Source organism: Boleophthalmus pectinirostris, unplaced genomic scaffold (assembly GCF_026225935.1).
Source record: "Boleophthalmus pectinirostris isolate CB_2022bp ecotype Guang Dong unplaced genomic scaffold, ASM2622593v1 HiC_scaffold_12, whole genome shotgun sequence".
Lineage (NCBI taxonomy): Eukaryota > Metazoa > Chordata > Actinopteri > Gobiiformes > Gobiidae > Boleophthalmus > Boleophthalmus pectinirostris.
This window is the reverse complement of record NW_026571018.1, coordinates 38,715,156-38,735,147: the sequence shown is the minus strand read 5'-3', so window position 1 is coordinate 38,735,147 and position 19,992 is coordinate 38,715,156. Positions and strand designations below refer to the sequence as shown.

General features: G+C 45.9%; 1 protein-coding gene across 1 annotated transcript in view; it reads left to right on the top strand.

Moving 5' to 3' along the window:
* The window catches only part of LOC110171533 (deleted in malignant brain tumors 1 protein-like), a 28,372-nt gene extending 9,445 nt beyond the window's left edge, over positions 1–18,927 (top strand). The window contains exons 7-21 of the mRNA XM_055148281.1: positions 3,223–3,347; positions 5,585–5,629; positions 5,832–6,122; positions 6,338–6,616; positions 7,102–7,392; positions 8,196–8,474; positions 8,569–8,859; positions 10,955–11,233; positions 11,301–11,591; positions 12,420–12,698; positions 12,766–12,945; positions 13,864–13,986; positions 17,490–17,768; positions 17,917–18,213; positions 18,827–18,927. Of these exons, the coding sequence (XP_055004256.1) occupies positions 3,223–3,347; positions 5,585–5,629; positions 5,832–6,122; positions 6,338–6,616; positions 7,102–7,392; positions 8,196–8,474; positions 8,569–8,859; positions 10,955–11,233; positions 11,301–11,591; positions 12,420–12,698; positions 12,766–12,945; positions 13,864–13,986; positions 17,490–17,768; positions 17,917–18,213; positions 18,827–18,861 (3,364 nt within the window). The 3' untranslated portion in view covers positions 18,862–18,927. The remainder of the gene's footprint in view (positions 1–3,222; positions 3,348–5,584; positions 5,630–5,831; positions 6,123–6,337; positions 6,617–7,101; positions 7,393–8,195; positions 8,475–8,568; positions 8,860–10,954; positions 11,234–11,300; positions 11,592–12,419; positions 12,699–12,765; positions 12,946–13,863; positions 13,987–17,489; positions 17,769–17,916; positions 18,214–18,826) is intronic.
* Positions 18,928–19,992: the final 1,065 nt, after the last annotated feature.

Sequence of the window (19,992 nt, the reverse complement as noted above, 5' to 3'; positions counted from 1 at the left end):
AATCAAATAGTCGTAATTGCTGGGTTTCAGATGGCATCACAACATTCTCTAGGACAATATCACACACGCAGGCAGAAGAAATTTAAAATGTTAAAATGTAAAATAGTCATGAGCTCTGGGTAGTGACCGAAAGGACGAGATCGCGGATACAAGCGAGTTTCCTCCGTAGGGTGGCTGGGCGCTCCCTCAGAGACAGGGTGAGGAGCTCAGTCACATGGGAGGAGCTCGGAGTAGAGCCGCTGCTCCTCCACATCGAGAGGAGCCAGTTGAGGCTCAGGCATCTGTTCCGGATGTCTCCTGGGCGCCTCCCTCGGGAGGTGTTCTGGGCATGTCCCACCGGGAGGAGGCCCCGGGGAAGACCCAGGACACGCTGGAGGGACTATGTCTCTCGGCTGGCCTGGGAACACCTCAGGGTCCCCCCGGAGGAGCTGAAGGACGTGTCTGGGGTGAAGGAAGTCTGGGAGTCCCTGCTTAGGCTGCTGCCCCCGCGACCCGGCCCCGGATAAGCGGACGAAAATGGATGGATGGATGGATGGAAAATGTAAAATAATGATGATTATTATTATGCACAGGAGTGTCAGTTAGTTGAGGCCCTCTACAGTCTCACTCAGTCACAGAGACTCGGACTCGCAGCTCACTCCAGTCGGGTCACGTGACTCTGGCTCTGGGTGAACAAACTCTAAAGGATAAACACAGATAAACTTTGGATTATTTGCTTTTTGTCTGAGATGTGGACATGATCAGTCTATAAGAGCTGGAGCAAAGGTAAGCAGCTCACTCTAGCACCTTTACACCACAACGGTTTATTTAGTCGTGTTTTCTTCAGAATCAGGATCAGAGACATAAACCTGCACTTTTATCTGCTTCATTCAGTCGTGTCGTGTCTAGTTAAACTCCTGTTGCTGTACGCCATTGTTTTCCACTTTAAGGTAATCATAGAGACACTCGCTTAGCAGACTGGACCAGACAAAGAGCACTGACTAGGAAGTTTATTTTAGCTCGAAATAGTGATCAACAGTGAAACAGTGATCGTATAGATATCATTACCTGGTCCCCGAAGGGTTGACCAGGTTTTGTATTCACCCTGTGCGTGTGTGTCTGTCATTCCGCCATTTATGGACCGATTGTCACCAAATGTGGTACACGGGTCAAGCCCTCGTGCCCGATGCTGCAAAAAAAGTTTGGTGACGATCTGAGGTCATTTGAGGTCACACGGGTCAATTGAAAAGTCAAGCCATTGTAAAGGATCGGCAATTTCGGCAACTCCTGAACCAGTCCAATGAGGTTCATTTGGCCCATTGAAATTTTGGGGCCATGCTCACTTTTTCTGAAGCCTTAATTTATAAACATGTTTGAGAGACCATAACTTCATAAAAAAATAGAGCTAGAAAGCTGAAATTTTGTATTATTGTAGATTCAGCCAAATCTGAGATGGCTCATAGGGGAGGGCGGCTGATTTCATATGTACAGAAGCCGAGAGGGGTCACAACAAACGCCGCAACAAATACAAATGCGACAACACAACAAAAAGCCACAACACACCAAAAAAACCCACAACACATTAAAAAGCCACAATGGAAGTGACCGCGGGACTCTATTTTCCGACGGACTGATCAAGCGGCAAGTGAAGAAGAAGAACTACAACGTGAAACGAATAATAATAAAACAATAAATTACTTTTACTTACGCTTCAAACTTCTCCGTTCCTTTACTTTTCACTTTGTAGTTCTTCTTCTTCACTTGCCCCTTGATCGGTCCGTCGGAAAATAGAGTCCCGCGGTCACTTCCGTTGTAGCTTTTTAATGTGTTGCGGCTTTTTAATAAGTTGCGGCTTTTTAATGTGTTGTGGCTTTTTAATGTGTTGTGGCTTCTTAATGTGTTGTGGCTTTTTAATGTGTTGTGGCTTTTTAATGTGTTGTGGCTTTTTAATGTGTTGTGGCTTTTTAATGTATTGCGGCTTTTTAATGTGTTGTGGCATGTTAATGTGCTGTGGCTTTTTGTTGTGTTGCGGCTTTTTAATGTGTTGCGGCTTTTTGATGTGTTGTGGCTTTTTGATGTGTTGTGGCTTTTTAATGTGTTGCGGCTTTTTAATGTGTTGCGGCTTTTTAATGTGTTGCGGCATTTGCATTTGTTTTGTGGCGTTTGTGTTTGTTGCGGCGTTTGCACTAAAATAGAGTCTCACTGTCACTTCCGTTGCGGCTTTTTAATGTGTTGTGGCTTTTTAAAGTGTTGTGGCTTTTTATTGGGTTGTGGCTTTTTAATGTGTTGTGGCTTTTTAATGTGTTGTGGCTTTTTAATGTGTTATGGCATGTTAATGTGCTGTGGCTTTTTGTTGTGTTGCAGCTTTTTAATGTGTTGTGGCTCTTTGATGTGTTGTGGCTTTTTGATGTGTTGTGGCTTTTTAATGTGTTGCGGCTTTTTGATGTGTTGTGGCTTTTTAATGTGTTGCAGCTTTTTAATGTGTTGCGGCATTTGTGTTTGTGTTGTGGCGTTTGCGTTAAAATAGAGTCCTGCGGTCACTTCCGTTGCGGCTTTTTAATGTGTTGGGGCTTTTTAATGTGTTGTGGCTTTTTAATGTGTTGCGGCATTTGCATTTGTGTTGTGGCGTTTGTATTTGTTGCGGCATTTACAGTAAAATAGAGTCCCGCGGTCATTTCCGTTGTGGCTTTTTGTTGTGTCGTCGCATTTGTATTTGTTGTGGCGTTTGCGTTTGTTGTGACATCTCTGGGCTTCCGTACGTATGGACTGACCCTATAACTTCTGAACCATCTGCGGGCTAAAATATTCACCCAATCATCACACAAGTCGGCACACACGTATCCAAGGTATGGGCTGGGCTCCTCATAAGCTGCACCAATGCTTCACGGGGGACCAGGTTGTGCTCTCTGATTGAGCTTGTTCAAAGTTAGAGCAAACAAGCATCGTGTACATCTACACGGGCGACTAATCGGAACAGTCTCATTACACTTGACTCGGGTGAAATTTCCAAATATAACCGGACGATTCAAACAACTAATTACAGTTGCTACAGCAGGGACATTTTAAAATAATAAATAAAATAGTCGTAATTTCTGGGTGTCAGATTCTACAGGACAATATCACACAGATGGAGGCAGATCAAATTTAAATTGTCAAGATGCAAAATGATGTTGTGACACAGTGAGTGAACTCGCCTGAGGAGCTTTGAGATCCGTGCAGGTTTCAGGACGTTTTCTTCCACAGTCTCGCTCCTGTTTGGACCAGTGTGAGAAAGAAACATAAACTGATTCAGTCCCGGTTCGTCCTGATCCAGACCTGGTTCTCGGACATGTTCCTCAGGGTGCTGCTCCTGTCCCTCTGGTGTTGGGGTGAGTTCTGACTCTTCCTCTTCACAGACTTTGACATAAAATGATGACGATGGTTTTATTTACAGAGTGATCTCTTCTGTCAGTCTTAAGACAATTATTCATATAATTAAACTAAAATAAAACTCAAATCTGACCTGGATCATGGTTCTCGTCCCAGCGCTGGCATCGCATCAGTATTTCTGTTTAAAAGCTCCACACGGCGTCTGTGGTTTTACTCTAGTGTTCCAGGTTCATCTGGTCCTCTGATAATTCATGTTATTAAGTACTTTTTTCAGACCAAGAGTTTGTTTTCAAACCTGACAGTTTGGACTGCTCCCTGCATCTTCCTCAGTGTCAGACTAAACACAACAAAATATTTTATTGGAAGTGTCTTTCCTTTAGATGGTGACGACGTTTTTGGAACCCCCCCAAAATATAAAAAAAAATACTAAGACACTCAGTGAGTGAAGAATGTGTGGAATTAGCTTCTTTTGAACATCAGCTTTATTAAACACTTTCCCAAAAACCAAACAGTGCAGGTTTATGTTTCCAACTCGTCTGCTTCACTCATGGTCTGAACACACCGACCGAAAATGACTCACTCGTCCCAAAGAACACCACCATCCAGGCGGGGACTATGGAAGGGACAGTGATGGTGGCATTGATGCACGATCTGCTCTGGGTTTGCAAGTTCCTCCTAATGGCCCTTTTCCCAATGCAGCTCACCTGGGTAATCTCCCTTTTAGTGATGGTTGGGATTGGGGATGCTGCCTTTCCCCTCAAACCATACTTGCTGAGACCCTTTCCTGCACAGAACCTCACAAGACCAAAGAGGATCTTCAGTTACAGACTGTGAAGAGCCAGGATGGTAGCTGAAAACATCTTTGGGATTTTGGCCTCAAGATCTTGTTGTGGCAGCCTGTATTCTGCAACAATCCTAACGAGAACCAAAGACTGCTGGATGAGCACGTGGGGGGGACGAGGGGCATCAGGAAAATGGCTGGGAAATGTACTGCGGGTATTTTAACTCCCCCAAGGCAGTGTGTGACGGCAACTTAGAATGGTGTAATAAAGTTTCCTAGATTTCTACTTCATCTTTATATTTGTGGTTTAATGAGGTTTAAATCTATTAACACGCACATAACACTTTTTTTTTTTTTTAAATAAGGTAAATTCACCTATAACATACATTACGAGTGTGATTAAAACCTTATGTATGTACAGGTAATAAGGCCTTTGTGTTTATATTTTGATAGTACACAGAAGTGACAAAACGTTTCTTTATTGCATGACTTAAATATTACATGTTAGAGCAGTTTGGACTACAACATCACATAAAACAATACAAAAGTTGGAAAGATGGATGATACTTTTCCTGCTTGTATGCATTAATTACTTACCGTCATAACCCAAAGTTTCGACAGTTGCACGCCACGCCTTCTCCTTTCATAACTGGTCCTTGTAGAATTGGTGTCTGACATTATAAATGACGTTATATTTCTCCACTTCGAGGATTAACTTTTCGTCATCCATCATTAACCTTTCCTTTGACACAGTGCGCGTTGTTTATGTTGTTGTCTTGACTTTGGTGAAGTTATTTTGAAAGGGCATCGGAAGTTTATTTTGACATCGCGTGTCTATTTCCTGTCTTTCCCCTGCTGAAAACCTCAGAGACGCTTCGCTGACGCTGCAAAAATAAAACTCCAACCTCTCGAGCAGCGCGTCAGCGTCAGACGCTCGTTGGACGTGTGTATGACACTGCCGGTGTTACACTGTCAGACCGGTTAAAATGGAGTTCTAAAGCTGTGCGTCTGCTGCTCGTGTGCTGCGCTGCTGCGTTTGCGCGCCATTGCACTTTGGTATGAATTGGGGGTTAGCGACATAAACCGAATACGGAACAAATACGCAATGGATCTGCAAAGCAGACTGACTCTGGGTGGATTTGGTGGACCAAAAGCAAATCTGCTGCGGATCTCGATGCTGTCAGGGTGTGGTTCTCCTGTGCGTCCGGCGCCCCCTGGTGGTGACTCTCACACACCTCTGTGTAGTTTTAGTTTGTAATATGACAAAATGAAGAAGACATTTTTATTTGAATTTGAACCTGCCTCTTTTCATGTTTCTGTGTTGGAAAACACACAAGTGTTTTTATATGAAACATGATGAAATCTGAGACATCGCGCTGCGTCACACTCTCTTCCTGTCCCTGTGCTTTAAGACTCACAACAGCGGCCATTTTGTGACATGAACTCTGTGTGCAGGGGTCCTGTGTGCAGGGGTCCAGGGAGAAAACGACAGCCCAGGAGGTAAGAACCACTCAGCAACACACTCATACAGACCAGGAATCTAACCCACAACCTCCTCACTGTGTGTTTGTGCAGTTTTGTCTCACTTTCTGTTTCTGTGTCGTCGTCTTTCTCCAGTGATGTGTGTAAACCTGCACCTTTATGATGTCTGTGTTTGCTCAGGTAAAGGGGCGGGGCTTCACTCTGTCTCTTGTCTGTTCAGAGCTCAGGTTGGTGGGAGGAGCCAGTCGCTGTTCTGGGGCTCTGGAGGTGAAACATGAAGGAGAGTGGAGAAAAGTGTTTGACCGCAAATCACTCTGGGGTCACGAGGCCACAGCTGTTGTGTGCAGAGACCTGGACTGTGGCTCTGCTCTTTATGGAGAAAAGAAATTTGAGTTTTCAAGTCGTCCTGTGTGGTTGGTCTCATCTGATTGTGTGAAGAAGTCTTCAGTGAGAGAATGTGTCTCTGGATTTTACTCGTTCTCCTTCTGGCATGTGGAGGTGAATTGTTCAGGTAAAAGTCTGATCTTACATTTTTATGTCTCTCAGACGTCCAGTCAGAATTTAGATCACACACACACAGACAGTAGATCTTGTGATGTTGTAGTTTCTCATTTTACTCAAATCAAAATCAGAACATTAGACACACACACGTCTCACAACAGTAATATAAATATTTAACACACATATATATCTGCACTACAGCGGTGATGTCACATGTGTCCACAGAGTCGGTGCGGTTGGTCTCGGGGTCCAGTCTGTGTTCAGGATCAGTGCAGATCTGGAACGGGTCCTGGACCGGGGTCTGTGACGGGGACTTGGACCAGCGGGGGGCAGAGGTGCTGTGCAGGGAGCTGGACTGTGGGGCTCCTTCTCTCCTCCAGGGGGCGCTCTCTCCTCTGGGGCAGACGTTCCACTGTGAGGGCCATGAGTCTGCTCTGATGGACTGTCCCCGCTCCAACTCAAGGACCTGCTCCTCTGGAGCCACTGTCAACCTCACCTGCTCAGGTAAAGGGGCGGGGCCTCACTGCTCAGGTAAAGGGGCGGGGCCTCACTGCTCAGGTAAAGGGGCGGGGCTTCACTCTGGAGATAATTTTGCCTCTTTAATATTCACTAATACACAGAGTGTGATCTACAAATAGTCATTGGTTTGTTCGTGTGTTGTGATCCACAAATACCATCCATCCATTTTCTTCCTCTTATCCAGGGCTGGGTCTCGGGGGCATCAGTCTAAGCAGGGACTCCCAGAGTTTATTCACCCCAGACACTTCCTCCAGCGCCTCCAGGTCAGGTCCCAGGAAGTCTGGGAGTCTCTGCTCAGGCTTCTGCTCCCGAGACCCGACCCCAGATAAGCAGAAGAAAATTGATGGATGGTATTTGTGGATCAAAACACACGAACAAACCAATGACTATTTGTAGATCATCCGCCGTGCATTTGTGAATATTAATGAGACAAAAGTATCTCCATATCACTCTGTCTCTTGTCTGTTCAGAGCCGCTCAGATTGGTGGGAGGAGCCAGTCGCTGTTCTGGGACTCTGGAGGTGAAACACAGAGGAGACTGGGGACGAGTGTATGAGCCCTTTATACAGTGGGACCAGGAGTCTACAGCTGCTGTCTGCAGAGACCTGGACTGTGGCTCTGCTGTTTATGGAGGATACAGAGAGGATTTTCCAGAGAGTCCTGTGTGGAGCTTCTATCCTGACTGTGTGAAGAAGTCTTCAGTGAGAGGATGTGTCTTTCGTTTATCCTCCTCTCCATATGGTCTGGAGGTGAAGTGTTCAGGTAAAAGTCTGATCTTACATTTTTATGTCTCTCAGAAAGAGAAAAGAGAAAAAGAGAGAGATTTTTGATTTTGAACAGACCTTTATTGTGTCCATCAATAAGAGTTTCCTCTTCTTTAAAGAGGCTACCACCCCCTAAAGCCCCAGTGCTCCTCAAAGTCCTCCTCATCACTGTTCAGGGACTAGAAGCCAAACTCTACTCCATGAAATATGAGTCTGACCTGCACCATCCTGACAAACAGACTCACACTGACGCTGAGCCTGCAGCCTCCTCCTCCTGCTCACAGACACCGCCATCTTGGTCTGTCCTAACAGGAAGCTCAGGAGCTGGCCCCTCCTCCTGCTCCACACAGAGTATCACATGGTCTCTCTGGGCCCACAGAACCCCCCCCCCAGAAGTGCAGACATACAGTGTCTGAGGCAGGACACGGTCCAAGTGAGCTAGAGCCACTCTGTTGTTCTTACAGTGAGACCATGTGTACTGTCTGTCACCTGGATGCAGAGTCCTCCACACGTCCTCCAGGCTGTGAGCCTCTATGAGCCTCTGCAGCCTGAGGGAGGAGGCAGGGTGGAGCTCAACCTGGATCTGGTCCAGTTGTGGCTCTGTAACCCCTTGAGAGGACAAAGTGACACAAACAGAGACAGAGACAGTAGATCTTGTGTTGAACTTGTGAAGTTGTAGTTTCTCGTTTTACTCAAATCAAAATCAGAACATTAGACACACACACGTCTCACAACAGTAATATAAATATTTAAAACACATTTATATCTGCACTACAGCGGTGATGTCACATGTGTCCACAGACTCGGTGCGGTTGGACTCGGGGTCCGGTCTGTGTTCAGGATCAGTGCAGATCTGGGACGGGTTCTGGACCGGGGTCTGTGACGGGGACTTGGACCAGCGGGGGGCAGAGGTGCTGTGCAGGGAGCTGGACTGTGGGGCTCCTTCTCTCCTCCAGGGGGCGCTCTCTCCTCTGGGGCAGACATTCCACTGTGAGGGTCATGAGTCTGCTCTGATGGACTGTCCCCGCTCCAACTCAAGCACCTGCTCCTCTGGAGCCACTGTCAACCTCACCTGCTCAGGTAAAGGGGCGGGGCCTCACTGCTCAGGTAAAGGGGCGGGGCTTCACTGCTCAGGTAAAGGGGCGGGGCTTCACTCTGTCTCTTGTTTGTTCAGAGCCCCTCAGGTTGGTGGGAGGAGCCAGTCGCTGTAATGGGACTGTGGAGGTGAGACACAGAGGAGAGTGGAGACGGCTGCATGAGACCTTTACACTCTGGGACCAGGAGCTTACAGCTGCTGTGTGCAGAGCCCTGGACTGTGGCTCTGTTGTTTATGGAAAAGAGAGACTTGATTTTCCATGGAGTCCTGTGTGGAACGTCTCATCTAAGTGTATGAAGAAGTCTTCAGTGAGAGGATGTGTCTATGGTTCCTTCTCCTCTTCCTGGGGTGTGGACGTGATGTGTTCAGGTAAAAGTCTGATCTTACCTGTCTGTGTATTTTGACGGGGACAAGCGCCTATGCTCGTGTAGAGCATCAAAAAACAGGATGGATCCTATTTTGTGATTTTCTGAAATCTCCGCGTGCAGGACGTGCTGCTCCATACGAGCGTCTAGCACGTGCAGTGGAGCCGCCCTCATTACTTTACATGCATTCTATGTGTCCAAAAGTTGCAGTTTTTACGCTCGCATGGGGTGAAATACACGTGCATGGCTACACGTGCCCAGTCAAGTTTGGTCGTCTTTCCCATTGACAAACCCAGAGTCAGTGCTGCGCGTGTTCGTCCTGCTGGAACTTCAGGTGGAGTCTTCTTTGTGTTGACGCGTGGCTGTGTTTTCACGAGGTAACGACACGGGCACATCCTCCATCTCTGGGCGGCCCTCTTCTCTCCTACTTGCCATTTCTACAGGTGATGCGCAGCACTCACCCTCCACACCTTTTCTTTTGCGCCAAAGCGAAGCAGTGACATACAGGCACAACGCCACAATGCGCAAACTGGACCCGTGGAGACCGTGCAGTGCGCACACGTCCCGAACTGTGACAAGCGAACCGAACAGTTTGGCTTTTTTTTAATAAACCATGCCACACTTAGTCTCCATCTTAGCTCGAGCTCAGACTCACTGCACCAAGGCTCGAGGAGAACAGTAGAGGTGTGTTAGTGATGGTGTGAGGCGCTTCATTAGATTGGAGTTACTTGAGGTAGGACAGGATTGTTCTCCCAGGGCACAGTTCAATCAATCAATCAAACTTTATTTATAGAGCACTTTTCATACCAAAAAAAGAAAAGTATCATAAAGTGCTAAGAAGTTACACTTAACATCCACATTCTGTCCCTTTATTTTAATGAGGGAGAAATAGTGTTTGTATTTCCAGTTTGAAAACGCTGCCTTTGAATGTCACTGGCTCGTCGTCGCCATTGTCACATTCTCGTTGAGTTTGTCTCATTGTTCGGAAAGAAACAACAAGGCAGCGTGAGCAGAGACTCCGCCCACCCAACTTCTTCTCCAGTCATCTTGGCCCTGCTCCGTCCTGAGCTCTCCCGCTCCTGCTGATGATGTTGAGTCTGTCCCCTGCGTGAAGCCTGACACCTAGAATCCTGGATCCTGACGACCCAAACCAAACCTCACTTCCTTCCAAAATCCTTGAACATTTTGTATCCACCCAGCTTCAAGATTACCTTCACACCAATCAGTTGTACGAATTCTTCCAGTGCAGTTTTCACACCCACCACAGCACAGAAACAGCCCTCATCAAAGTTACAAATGACCTCCTCCTCGGCTCAGACTCCGGATCACTCTTCATCCTCCTCCTCCTCGGCCTCTCATTCCATTCTCCTCCATCGTCTTCACTTCATTGGCATCATCAGTTCAGTTCCGTCCCGGTTCCTACCTCTCAAATCAATCCCAGTACATTTTCATGAATAAATGTTCATCTCACATCACACCGGTTACCCAAGGAGTCCCTCAAGGCTCAGTGCTCAGTCCTCTCTTCTTCATCCTCTACACGCTTCCCCTTGGTCACGTCATCTGCCAACGTGGACTCAGATTTCACTGTTATGCCGACGACACTCAGCTTTATCTCTCCACCAAAACCATCACCACTGCTTTCACCTCCAACTGCTCAAGTTGCCTCCTGGATCCTGGATGACCACCAATTTCCGCAAACTCAACTGCAAAAAGTCTGAAATCATCTTTATCGGTCTCAAACCTCCTCACTCCCACAGTCAAATCAAAGCACCGGACCTTGGGGGACCGAGCCTTTGCTGTGGCCACTCCCACCCTCTGGAACTGTCTCCCCGTTCACATCAGAAACTCAGACTCACTACACCTTAAAAAAAAAGAGAAACTGCTCAGAACTCACCTTTTCCTCACAGCCTCCAGCCCCCACACGACTGCTTCTCATGGCTGTCAGTCCTGTCCTTTTTTTACTCTTTACTATGAAGCGTCTTTGTGTTACCATGAAAAGTGCTATAAAACACACGTATTATTATTATTATTATTATTATTATTATTATTATTATTATTATTATTGGTTCAGAGTGATGATGTCACATGTGTGTCCACAGACTCGGTGCGGTTGGTCTCGGGGTCCGGTCTGTGTTCAGGATCAGTGCAGATCTGGGACGGGTCCTGGACCGGGGTCTGTGACGGGGACTTGGGCCAGCGGGGGGCAGAGGTGCTGTGCAGGGAGCTGGGCTGTGGGGCTCCTTCTCTCCTCCAGGGGGCGCTCTCTCCTCTGGGGCAGACGTTCCACTGTGAGGGCCATGAGTCTGCTCTGATGGACTGTCCCCGCTCCAACTCAAGCACCTGCTCCTCTGGAGCCACTGTCAACCTCACCTGCTCAGGTAAAGGGGCGGGGCTTCACTGCTCAGGTAAAGGGGCGGGGCTTCACTCTCTCTCTTGTCTGTTCAGACCCAATCAGGTTGGTGGGAGGAGCCAGTCGCTGTAATGGGACTCTGGAGGTGAAATATGAAGGAGAGTGGAGACGAGTGTTTGAGCACTTTAGACTCTGGGGCCATGAGGACACAGCTGCTGTGTGCAGAGACCTGGACTGTGGCTCTGCTGTTAATGAAGAAAGCAGAGATGATTTTCCACAGAATCCTGTGTGGTTGGTCACACCTGAATGTGTGAAGGAGTCTTCAGTGAGAGAATGTGTCTATGGTTCAGTCTCCTCTTCCGGGGGTGTGAACGTGATGTGCTCAGGTAAAAGTTTGATGTTACATTTTTATGTCTCTGAGGTGTTTTTTTCTAGTTGCTTCAGAGGAGTGTCAGGTGTAAAATGTAGAAACAGTGTTTTTCCAAGTAAAACAAGCAATATTCAGCCTTACTTGGCCTGCAAATCACCGAATGCACCCAGAGCCAGAGTTATGAACTATTTTCATCCACAGAGATCAAAAGCATAACTACACTGTTACAACAGCGCAGGCAGACAGCACATTCAGCAAACGCACTGATATCAGAACATTACAGACATGTGCAGGCCACATGGCGGCGCTTATACACGTTGAAAACCAGAGATGAGCCATCAAACAGATACTAGATGAGCTGCACTTACGATAAGTAGCGAGAGCAGAGGGCTGTGTCCATTATCGCCGTGCTGATGCTTTTGAATGATCTGTAATCTTCAAACACACGTGTCCCTCTCGATGTAGCCGTCTGTTTGTGCTCCCGTCACAAAAGAGTCACCAAATAATGTTGTGTATCCATAAAATCCTTAAAAATCTGCATATTTCCTCACGTCTGTTGAAAACAGTGAGTATTCGAGCATGTGTCAGCCATAAACCAATGAAATGTCAGGACAGTGTTTACGGCCGTCTCACACACTGCTTCTGATTGGTTAACTTTACAGTCGATCTCTTTTTTTAGCCAATCATTGCCTCTGCTCCCTCGCCTGGGTCTTGTTTATTAAAAGAAAAAAACTTTGCAGCTTTTTTGAACATTAGACACACACATGTCTCACAACACTAATATAAATATTTAACACACATATATATCTGCACTACAGCGGTGATGTCACACGTGTGTCCACAGAGTCGGTGCGGTTGGTCTCGGGGTCCGGTCTGTGTTCAGGATCAGTGCAGATCTGGAACGGGTCCTGGACCGGGGTCTGTGACGGGGACTTGGACCAGCGGGGGGCAGAGGTGCTGTGCAGGGAGCTGGGCTGTGGGGCTCCTTCTCTCCTCCAGGGGGCGCTCTCTCCTCTGGGGCAGACGTTCCACTGTGAGGGACATGAGTCTGCTCTGATGGACTGTCCCCGCTCCAACTCAAGGACCTGCTCCTCTGGAGCCACTGTCAACCTCACCTGCTCAGGTAAAGGGGCGGGGCTTCACTGCTCAGGTAAAGGGGCGGGGCTTCACTCTGTCTCTTGTCTGTTCAGAGCCGCTCAGGTTGGTGGGAGGAGCCAGTCGCTGTAATGGGACTCTGGAGGTGAAACACAGAGGAGAGTGGAGACCTGTGTCTTACAGCCCATTAGTCTGGGACCAGGACGACACAGCTGCTGTGTGCAGAGACCTGAACTGTGGCTCTGGTCTTTATGGAGGTCGCAGATCTGATGAAGGTAATTTTGTCTCGTTAATATTTACAAATACACAGAGGGTGATATACAAACAGTCATTGGTTTGTGTTGTGTTGTTTGTGTGTTTTGATCCACAAATGTAAATTTAATATTTATAACTTGTATTTTGATCTTTACAGATCGATGTGTATTTGTAAATATATGTTTTTCATTTGCAAAAAATAATTTCATTTGTAAAACTGAAAATTATTTTTGTAAAATGTGATGTGCATTTGTGGATCACCAATTCACCAATTTTTGGTATGACGTAATTTTGAGACTAGGTGTTACCGACATTATTTATAAAGCTGAATTATTCTTATGCAAAAGCTTGTGAATCCATTTTTAAACCTTTTAGTCAAAATCTGCCAAAGTTGACTTTTTTGCGATTCACATTTTAACCAAACTGGTCTAGTCCCATGTTAATTTAGAAAAAGGTAAACTGTTTGTACTTAGAGGATGGTGACTGCTCTTGACCGGTTATGTCCATGGTTTCGTTCACCTGAAGTTTTCTATCGGGTGGAAAAAAGTTCTCACACTCGCCACCTCCCACACCAACGCCAATAACAACACTGCCCTCTAGTGGATGTATGTGGATCAGTCGGCTGTTTGTGGACGTGTCTGAGTTTGTGTCTCAAAATGAAGTCATACTGGAAATCGGTGAATTTGTGTAACTTATGATCCACAAATGAGACTCACACTTTACAAACAGAAATTTCTGTTATTTTTCAATTATTTTTTTGCAAATAAAAAACATATATTTACAAATACACATCTATGTGTAAAGACCAAAATACAAAATATAAGTTACAAATATTAAATTTGCATTTGTGGATCAAAACACATGAAAAAAACATTGTCTCTTTGTAGATCATCATCTGTGTATTTGTGAATATTAATGAGACAAAATTATCTCCATAGATCTGAATTTGGAAGCGAAACCTGTGTGGGAGCTCACACCTGACTGTGTGAAGAAGTCTTCAGTGAGAGGATGTGTCTCTCAGTCAGAACACTCTCGGTGGAGTGTGGAGATGATGTGTTCAGGTAAAAGTTAGATTTCACATTATTATGTCTCTAATGTATATATATATTTTTTCTAGTTGCTCCAGAAGAGTGTCAGGTGTAAAATAGTTTAGTAGGTTGCAGTAGGTCTTGTGTTGAACTTGGGACGTTGTAATTTCTTGTTTTATTCAAATCAATATCAGAACATTAGACACAGACACGTCTCACAACAGTAATATAAATATTGAGCACACACATATATATCTGCACTACAGCAGTGATGTCACATGTGTGTGTCCTGTTGGAGCTGGAAGAGTCCTCATGTTCACTTCCTACTGAATTATTCCTGGCGTGTTTTTTGGCTGCTGCTTCTCACTCCGCGAAAATCAAATTTAGCCTATTTTCTACTACAACTATTGCACTTTCTTCTATTGGAGCCTCTCCCTCCCTCTCCTCCTAAAGACCCGACGGTCATGCCCTCGGTGGTGGCTCTTAGATCCTGGTCTGTGCTTGTAACTCTCCTGCTGCATCGAGTGCATTGACACCATCCTCACCCGGCCTCTCTTCGGCCAAGCCACCGTCGTCTATCTCCCCGACATGTCGTGTTTGGTCTCATTCATCCTGGCTCTCTCTTCTCTCTGTTCGCTGGTGATCCCGATCACGGAACCCATGGCTCTCTGATACAACGGCTTCTCAGTCTATACCATCTCACACCCCATCTCCACAACTCACGACTGAAATAAAAACTTTGGGACTCTTACGACGCCCCCGCAACATCCACAGAGGCTCCCACCACAATTTAATTCATATTTCCACCGTGACTAAAAGCTCCTGCACAACTCAGACTGTACTCCACTACACCTCCACCTCCCATCACCACAACAACTGGCCACGTCATCAGAGCGCCAGTCACATGAACGCTTTCAATCTCCGCACCACACCCATTTCCCCCCCTCAGCCCTTCACGACAAAAGTCTCTGAAAATCGGACTATTCAGCACAAGATCCATCAGCAATAAAAGCCTTATCAACAAATTCATCCTGAACTCTTAACTGGATTTACTCTCTCTAAAAGAAACCTGCCAAAAAACTCTGGATCATTTCTGTTTCAACCAAGCCACCCCTCCTGGACAAGCCTCGTCCTGACTGCGCTTCAAGGGTTTTGCTGCCATCTACCAACAAATCCTGAGACCCCAGCCTCTCCCCGTCCCTCCAGTCTCCACATTTGAACATCTCACCTTTCAGCTCTCTGGCTCAACTCCATTGACCATCGCCATCTTTTATCACCCCCCAATACAAACTCATCCATTCGGTTAGATTTTTGATGACCACCACTTTCCTCAAACTCAGCTGCAACAAGTCTGAAATCATCATCATCATCATCAGTCCCAAATCTCTTGTCACCTCTGGCCGCACAGTCACCCCCTCAGCTCAGATCAGAAACGTTGGATTCATTTTTGACCCCATCTTCTCCTTCAGACCACATGTCCGCCACATCGACAACACCGCCTTCTTCCACCATTGTAACATTGCCAGCCTTGGCCCCATCTGTGCCTTCATCACCTCCAGATTATTGCAATAGCCTCCTCTACAGTCTTCCCTCCACTGACCTCAAAAATGTCAGGATGTTCAAAACCTTACAGTCTCCAGCCCCCACACCCTCATGACTGTCTGTCCTGTCCTTGTTTTAGTCTTACTTTACTGTGACGTGTCTTTGTGTGCTGGTTTTACACCTGGTTTAGATCTGGTTTAGTCCTGGATTTAGATCTGGTTTAGAGCGCATATAGACTCCAGTGTGGTCCGCCTTCTCACCGGCAAATGAACCAAAATCGGTCTGATTGACGTTTCATCAATGTTTATCTTCCGGTAGAAATAAGTGCCCATTTTAGTGTCAACCTGATGTTCCCCAGCACCATTGTTCCCCCAGGAAACATCGGTACCTTCAATTGCGAAATGTACTGATGTTCCCTCATTAACACCTTAACACCTCTGAAGTTATCATCATGAACTCATAAAACAGCAGCATGTAGCTTATAACTTTATAAACAACTCGCTGCACATCAGCCCAGAGCAGAAGCTCAGAGCTCAGGCAACAGCAATAAAGACACACGACACTCACCATAGCACATGAACTCTGGTAAACTCCAACAATGTGCATCGGGCTTGAGAGCAATCGAAGAGGCGCAACGCGGGCTCCATTGTCGTTGACGGGTGCATTACAGGACGCAGGTTCTTTCCAATGATATATCTATGTGCCACCACTAGGTGGCACTATATTGTTATTGTTCTGGTTTTTCTTATTATTATTTTCTAAACATCTGAGCACAGTTCGGCAACTTGTCGCTGAGGAAAACTCACCAAATTTTGCACAAAATTTACGAACACCAAAATAGAAATTTAAAAATACTCCACATCAAAAAACTAAAAAAAAACTAAAAAAAAAAAAAGGCGCAACAGCGCCTCCTATGGCTATACCCGAAAAATTAACTCATAGAGAAACAAAATTCGGGTGGTGGATAGGTCTTGTTGTTCCAAACAAAAAAATATATTACGTGGTTGCTAAGTAACCAACAGGAAGTCCGCCATATTGGACTGATCATGTGACTCGGTGCCAAAGGTGCAATTTTCCTGTCCTCACACTTGAATGAACTCGTCCTGGGGCGTTTGACCCAGACTCACCAGAATCATTGTGTATCATCTGGACAAGTGCGACATTCAACAGCAACGGTGCAAAATTCAGGTTCGTTTTTGAAGCTTGCCATCAAACTTCGACATGTGATAATTCAAATTTGTGCAACGTTCATATTTATATAATAAAATCTAAAGTGGATGCAATAGCACCCCCTAAGGAGAAACCCAAACCAAATTTGGTCCACAGACGATTCATGGAAATAGGAACACGGACCACACCTCCTCCCAAACAGAAAGTCTGCCATGGGAACTTTTGCTTTATTAAGCTCTATCAAACAAGGAGAAGCGAAAGGAATTGTGCTGCGTATGGGAGGAGGTGTGGTGGGCGGTCTGGCAGGATGGTTAAGTCCTGGCTAAATCCTGTTTTAGTCCTGTTTTAGTCCTGGTGTTAGACCTGTTTTTAGACCTGGTTTAGTCCTGGTTTAGTGGCACAGCCCATGTGACATACAGAAGGAGGGACTGTCCATGCGGCGTACGGGACGGATGACAGTCTGCTGCTTAAAATGTTTTTATTAATGGCAAATATAATATTCAGCACAAATAAAGCATGATATTCTTACATTCATCATTTGTATATTTTACTTTACTCTCATATTTAGTTTGCGGGACTGCAGTTTATCATCACACCCGCCCGCTCCCGCGTTGTGTAGTCCCACTCCCACATGCGCCCGCAATGAGCTTTCAAAATGTGTCCCGCGCCGCACTGTTTGGCGTTGGGTCCTGTGGGACAAACAGTGCGGGGATCTAGTGGGGTCCAACATAGGTGCGAGCGACAGCCAATCATTGCCGCTTGCAGCTATATTTTATTATTATTATTATTGGCCCAGAGTGATGATGTCACATGTGTGTCCACAGACTCGGTGCGGTTGGTCTCGGGGTCCGGTCTGTGTTCAGGATCAGTGCAGATCTGGAATGGGTCCTGGACCGGGGTCTGTGACGGGGACTTGGACCAGCGGGGGGCAGAGGTGCTGTGCAGGGAGCTGGGCTGTGGGGCTCCTTCTCTCCTCCAGGGGGCGCTCTCTCCTCTGGGGCAGACGTTCCACTGTGAGGGTCATGAGTCTGCTCTGATGGACTGTCCCCGCTCCAACTCAAGCACCTGCTCCTCTGGAGCCACTGTCAACCTCACCTGCTCAGGTAAAGGGGCGGGGCTTCACTGCTCAGGTAAAGGGGCGGGGCTTCACTTTTCAGGTAAAGGGGCGGGGCTTCACTGTTCAGGTAAAGGGGCGGGGCTTCACTGTTCAGGTAAAGGGGCGGGGCTTCACTCTGTCTCTTGTCTGTTCAGAACCGATCAGGTTGGTGGGAGGAGCCAGTCGCTGTGCTGGGATTCTGGAGATGAAACTCAGAGGGGAGTGGAGACGAGTGTCTGTACCCAATAACGATTTTGAACAGGAGGACACAGCTGTTGTGTGCAGAGACCTGAACTGTGGCTTTGCTGTGCGTGGAGACAGCAGAGATGATTTTCCTAAGAGTCCTGTGTGGAAGACCAGAATTTCCTGTGTGAGGAATTCTTCAGTGAGAAGATGTGTCATCCCTTCCTCCTCCTCCTCGTCTTCCTGGGGTGTGGACGTGGAGTGTTCAGGTAAAAGTCTGATCTTACATTTTTATGTCTCAGATGTTTTTTCTAGTTGCTCCAGAGGAGTGTCAGGTGTCAAACATTTATTCAACATGATGCATGTGGAATAGTTGGTTTGGAGTGGGCATCTCACCAGAGGGACCACACCAGAGTTTGTCATTTGGTGCAGAGTCAAGCGACCGACACCAACTCTTTTTTAAGGTCTCGGTCTGTTTGGTTTAGTGCAGATCTGAGTGCGATTGAAGTTTTCACACCAACGAAAACAAATCCAACTAAGACCTTTTGGGTCGAATGGAACGTTTGGTGCAAAAACTGCTGTCAGTGTGAAAGAATCCATGGTCTTAGTCCTGGTCTTGGTCCTGGTCTTGGTACTGGTTCTTGGTTCTGGTCTTGGTGCTGGTCTGATCTGGGTTCTTTTGTGTTGCAGAGTCAGACTCAGACCTGATCATCAGAGTCGTGGTGATTCTTCTGTTGTAGCTCCTGTCCATCCTCCCACTGTCCTACTGCTACCACCTTTAGACCTGGTTTAGACCTGGTTTAGACCTGGTTTAGACCTGGTTTAGACCTGGTTTAGACCTGGTTTTCTGACTTGTTGTTGTGCTGTGTTCTGCTGTTTCAGAGGCGGCGTCAGGGAGAGGCTCCAGCAGAGAGTGAGACCGGTTCAGACCTGAGTTGGTCCAGTTTCAGAAATCATCATCATCATCATCATCTTTTATTGTCATTAACTGTTGGAAGTGAAATAATTTGTTTATATTCAGTAAATTCTATGAAAAAATAAATGTTTTAAAATGAATTAGTCCTTTTTTCACACTGAGCTCGTCCCGGAGCAAAATGGTTTTTGCAGCACCTCAGCCAAATAAACCTGGAGTGTCCAAGAGGTGAAAAGAAAAACTACAGAGGGTCTGTTTTTCAGAGGAACAACAACGATCGCCTCAAACTCTGAAATGATCACATGACTAAACTGTGGAGAAGTGTTCACCACAGCCCCGTCTTCCTCTGTCTGAGCACTTTATTCACTTTATACTTTTTAGACTTTATTGTCATCAGTGCTCATTTTGTCAGACTGTTCATGGATCAAATATTGTGTTTCTGAGTCTAGAATAATGCAGGAAAGAAAATACACAAATCATTTCAACAATATTAAATGACAGTTAAAAAAAAAAAAAAAAAAAAAAAAAAAATATATATAATATATATATATATATATATATATATATAATACATATTATATTCTGTGTATATATATATATATATATATATATATATATATAATATATATATATATATATATATATATATATATATATATATATATATACAGAACAAGCAACAGCATGAGACAATCCTAAACTTAGAAAATAAGAACCAGCAACAAAATGAGAGGATCCAGAACTTAAATTGTGTTCAGGAACTGATCAAGAGGTTCCAAAACTTAGAAAATCACAACCAGCAACCAGCTTAGACCTGGGTTAGACCTGGTTTAAACCTGGGTTAGACCTGGTTTAAACCTGGGTTAGACCTGGGTTAGACCTTGTTTAGTCCTGGTTTAGACCTGCCGGTATTACGACATCCGTCCGGTATTATGACATCTCTATTTACTCTGTTTTTGTTTAGCACTCATGCCTCACAGCAAGAAGATTCTGGGTTGGATTCCCGGGTGACCCGGGTCTTTCTGTGTGGAGTTTGTGTTTCTCTTCGTGTCTGGGTGAGTTTCCTCCAGTTTCCTCCATCAACACAAAACCTGCTCCAGGTACATGAACAGTTGAGAGTCAAGGACACTTAAAC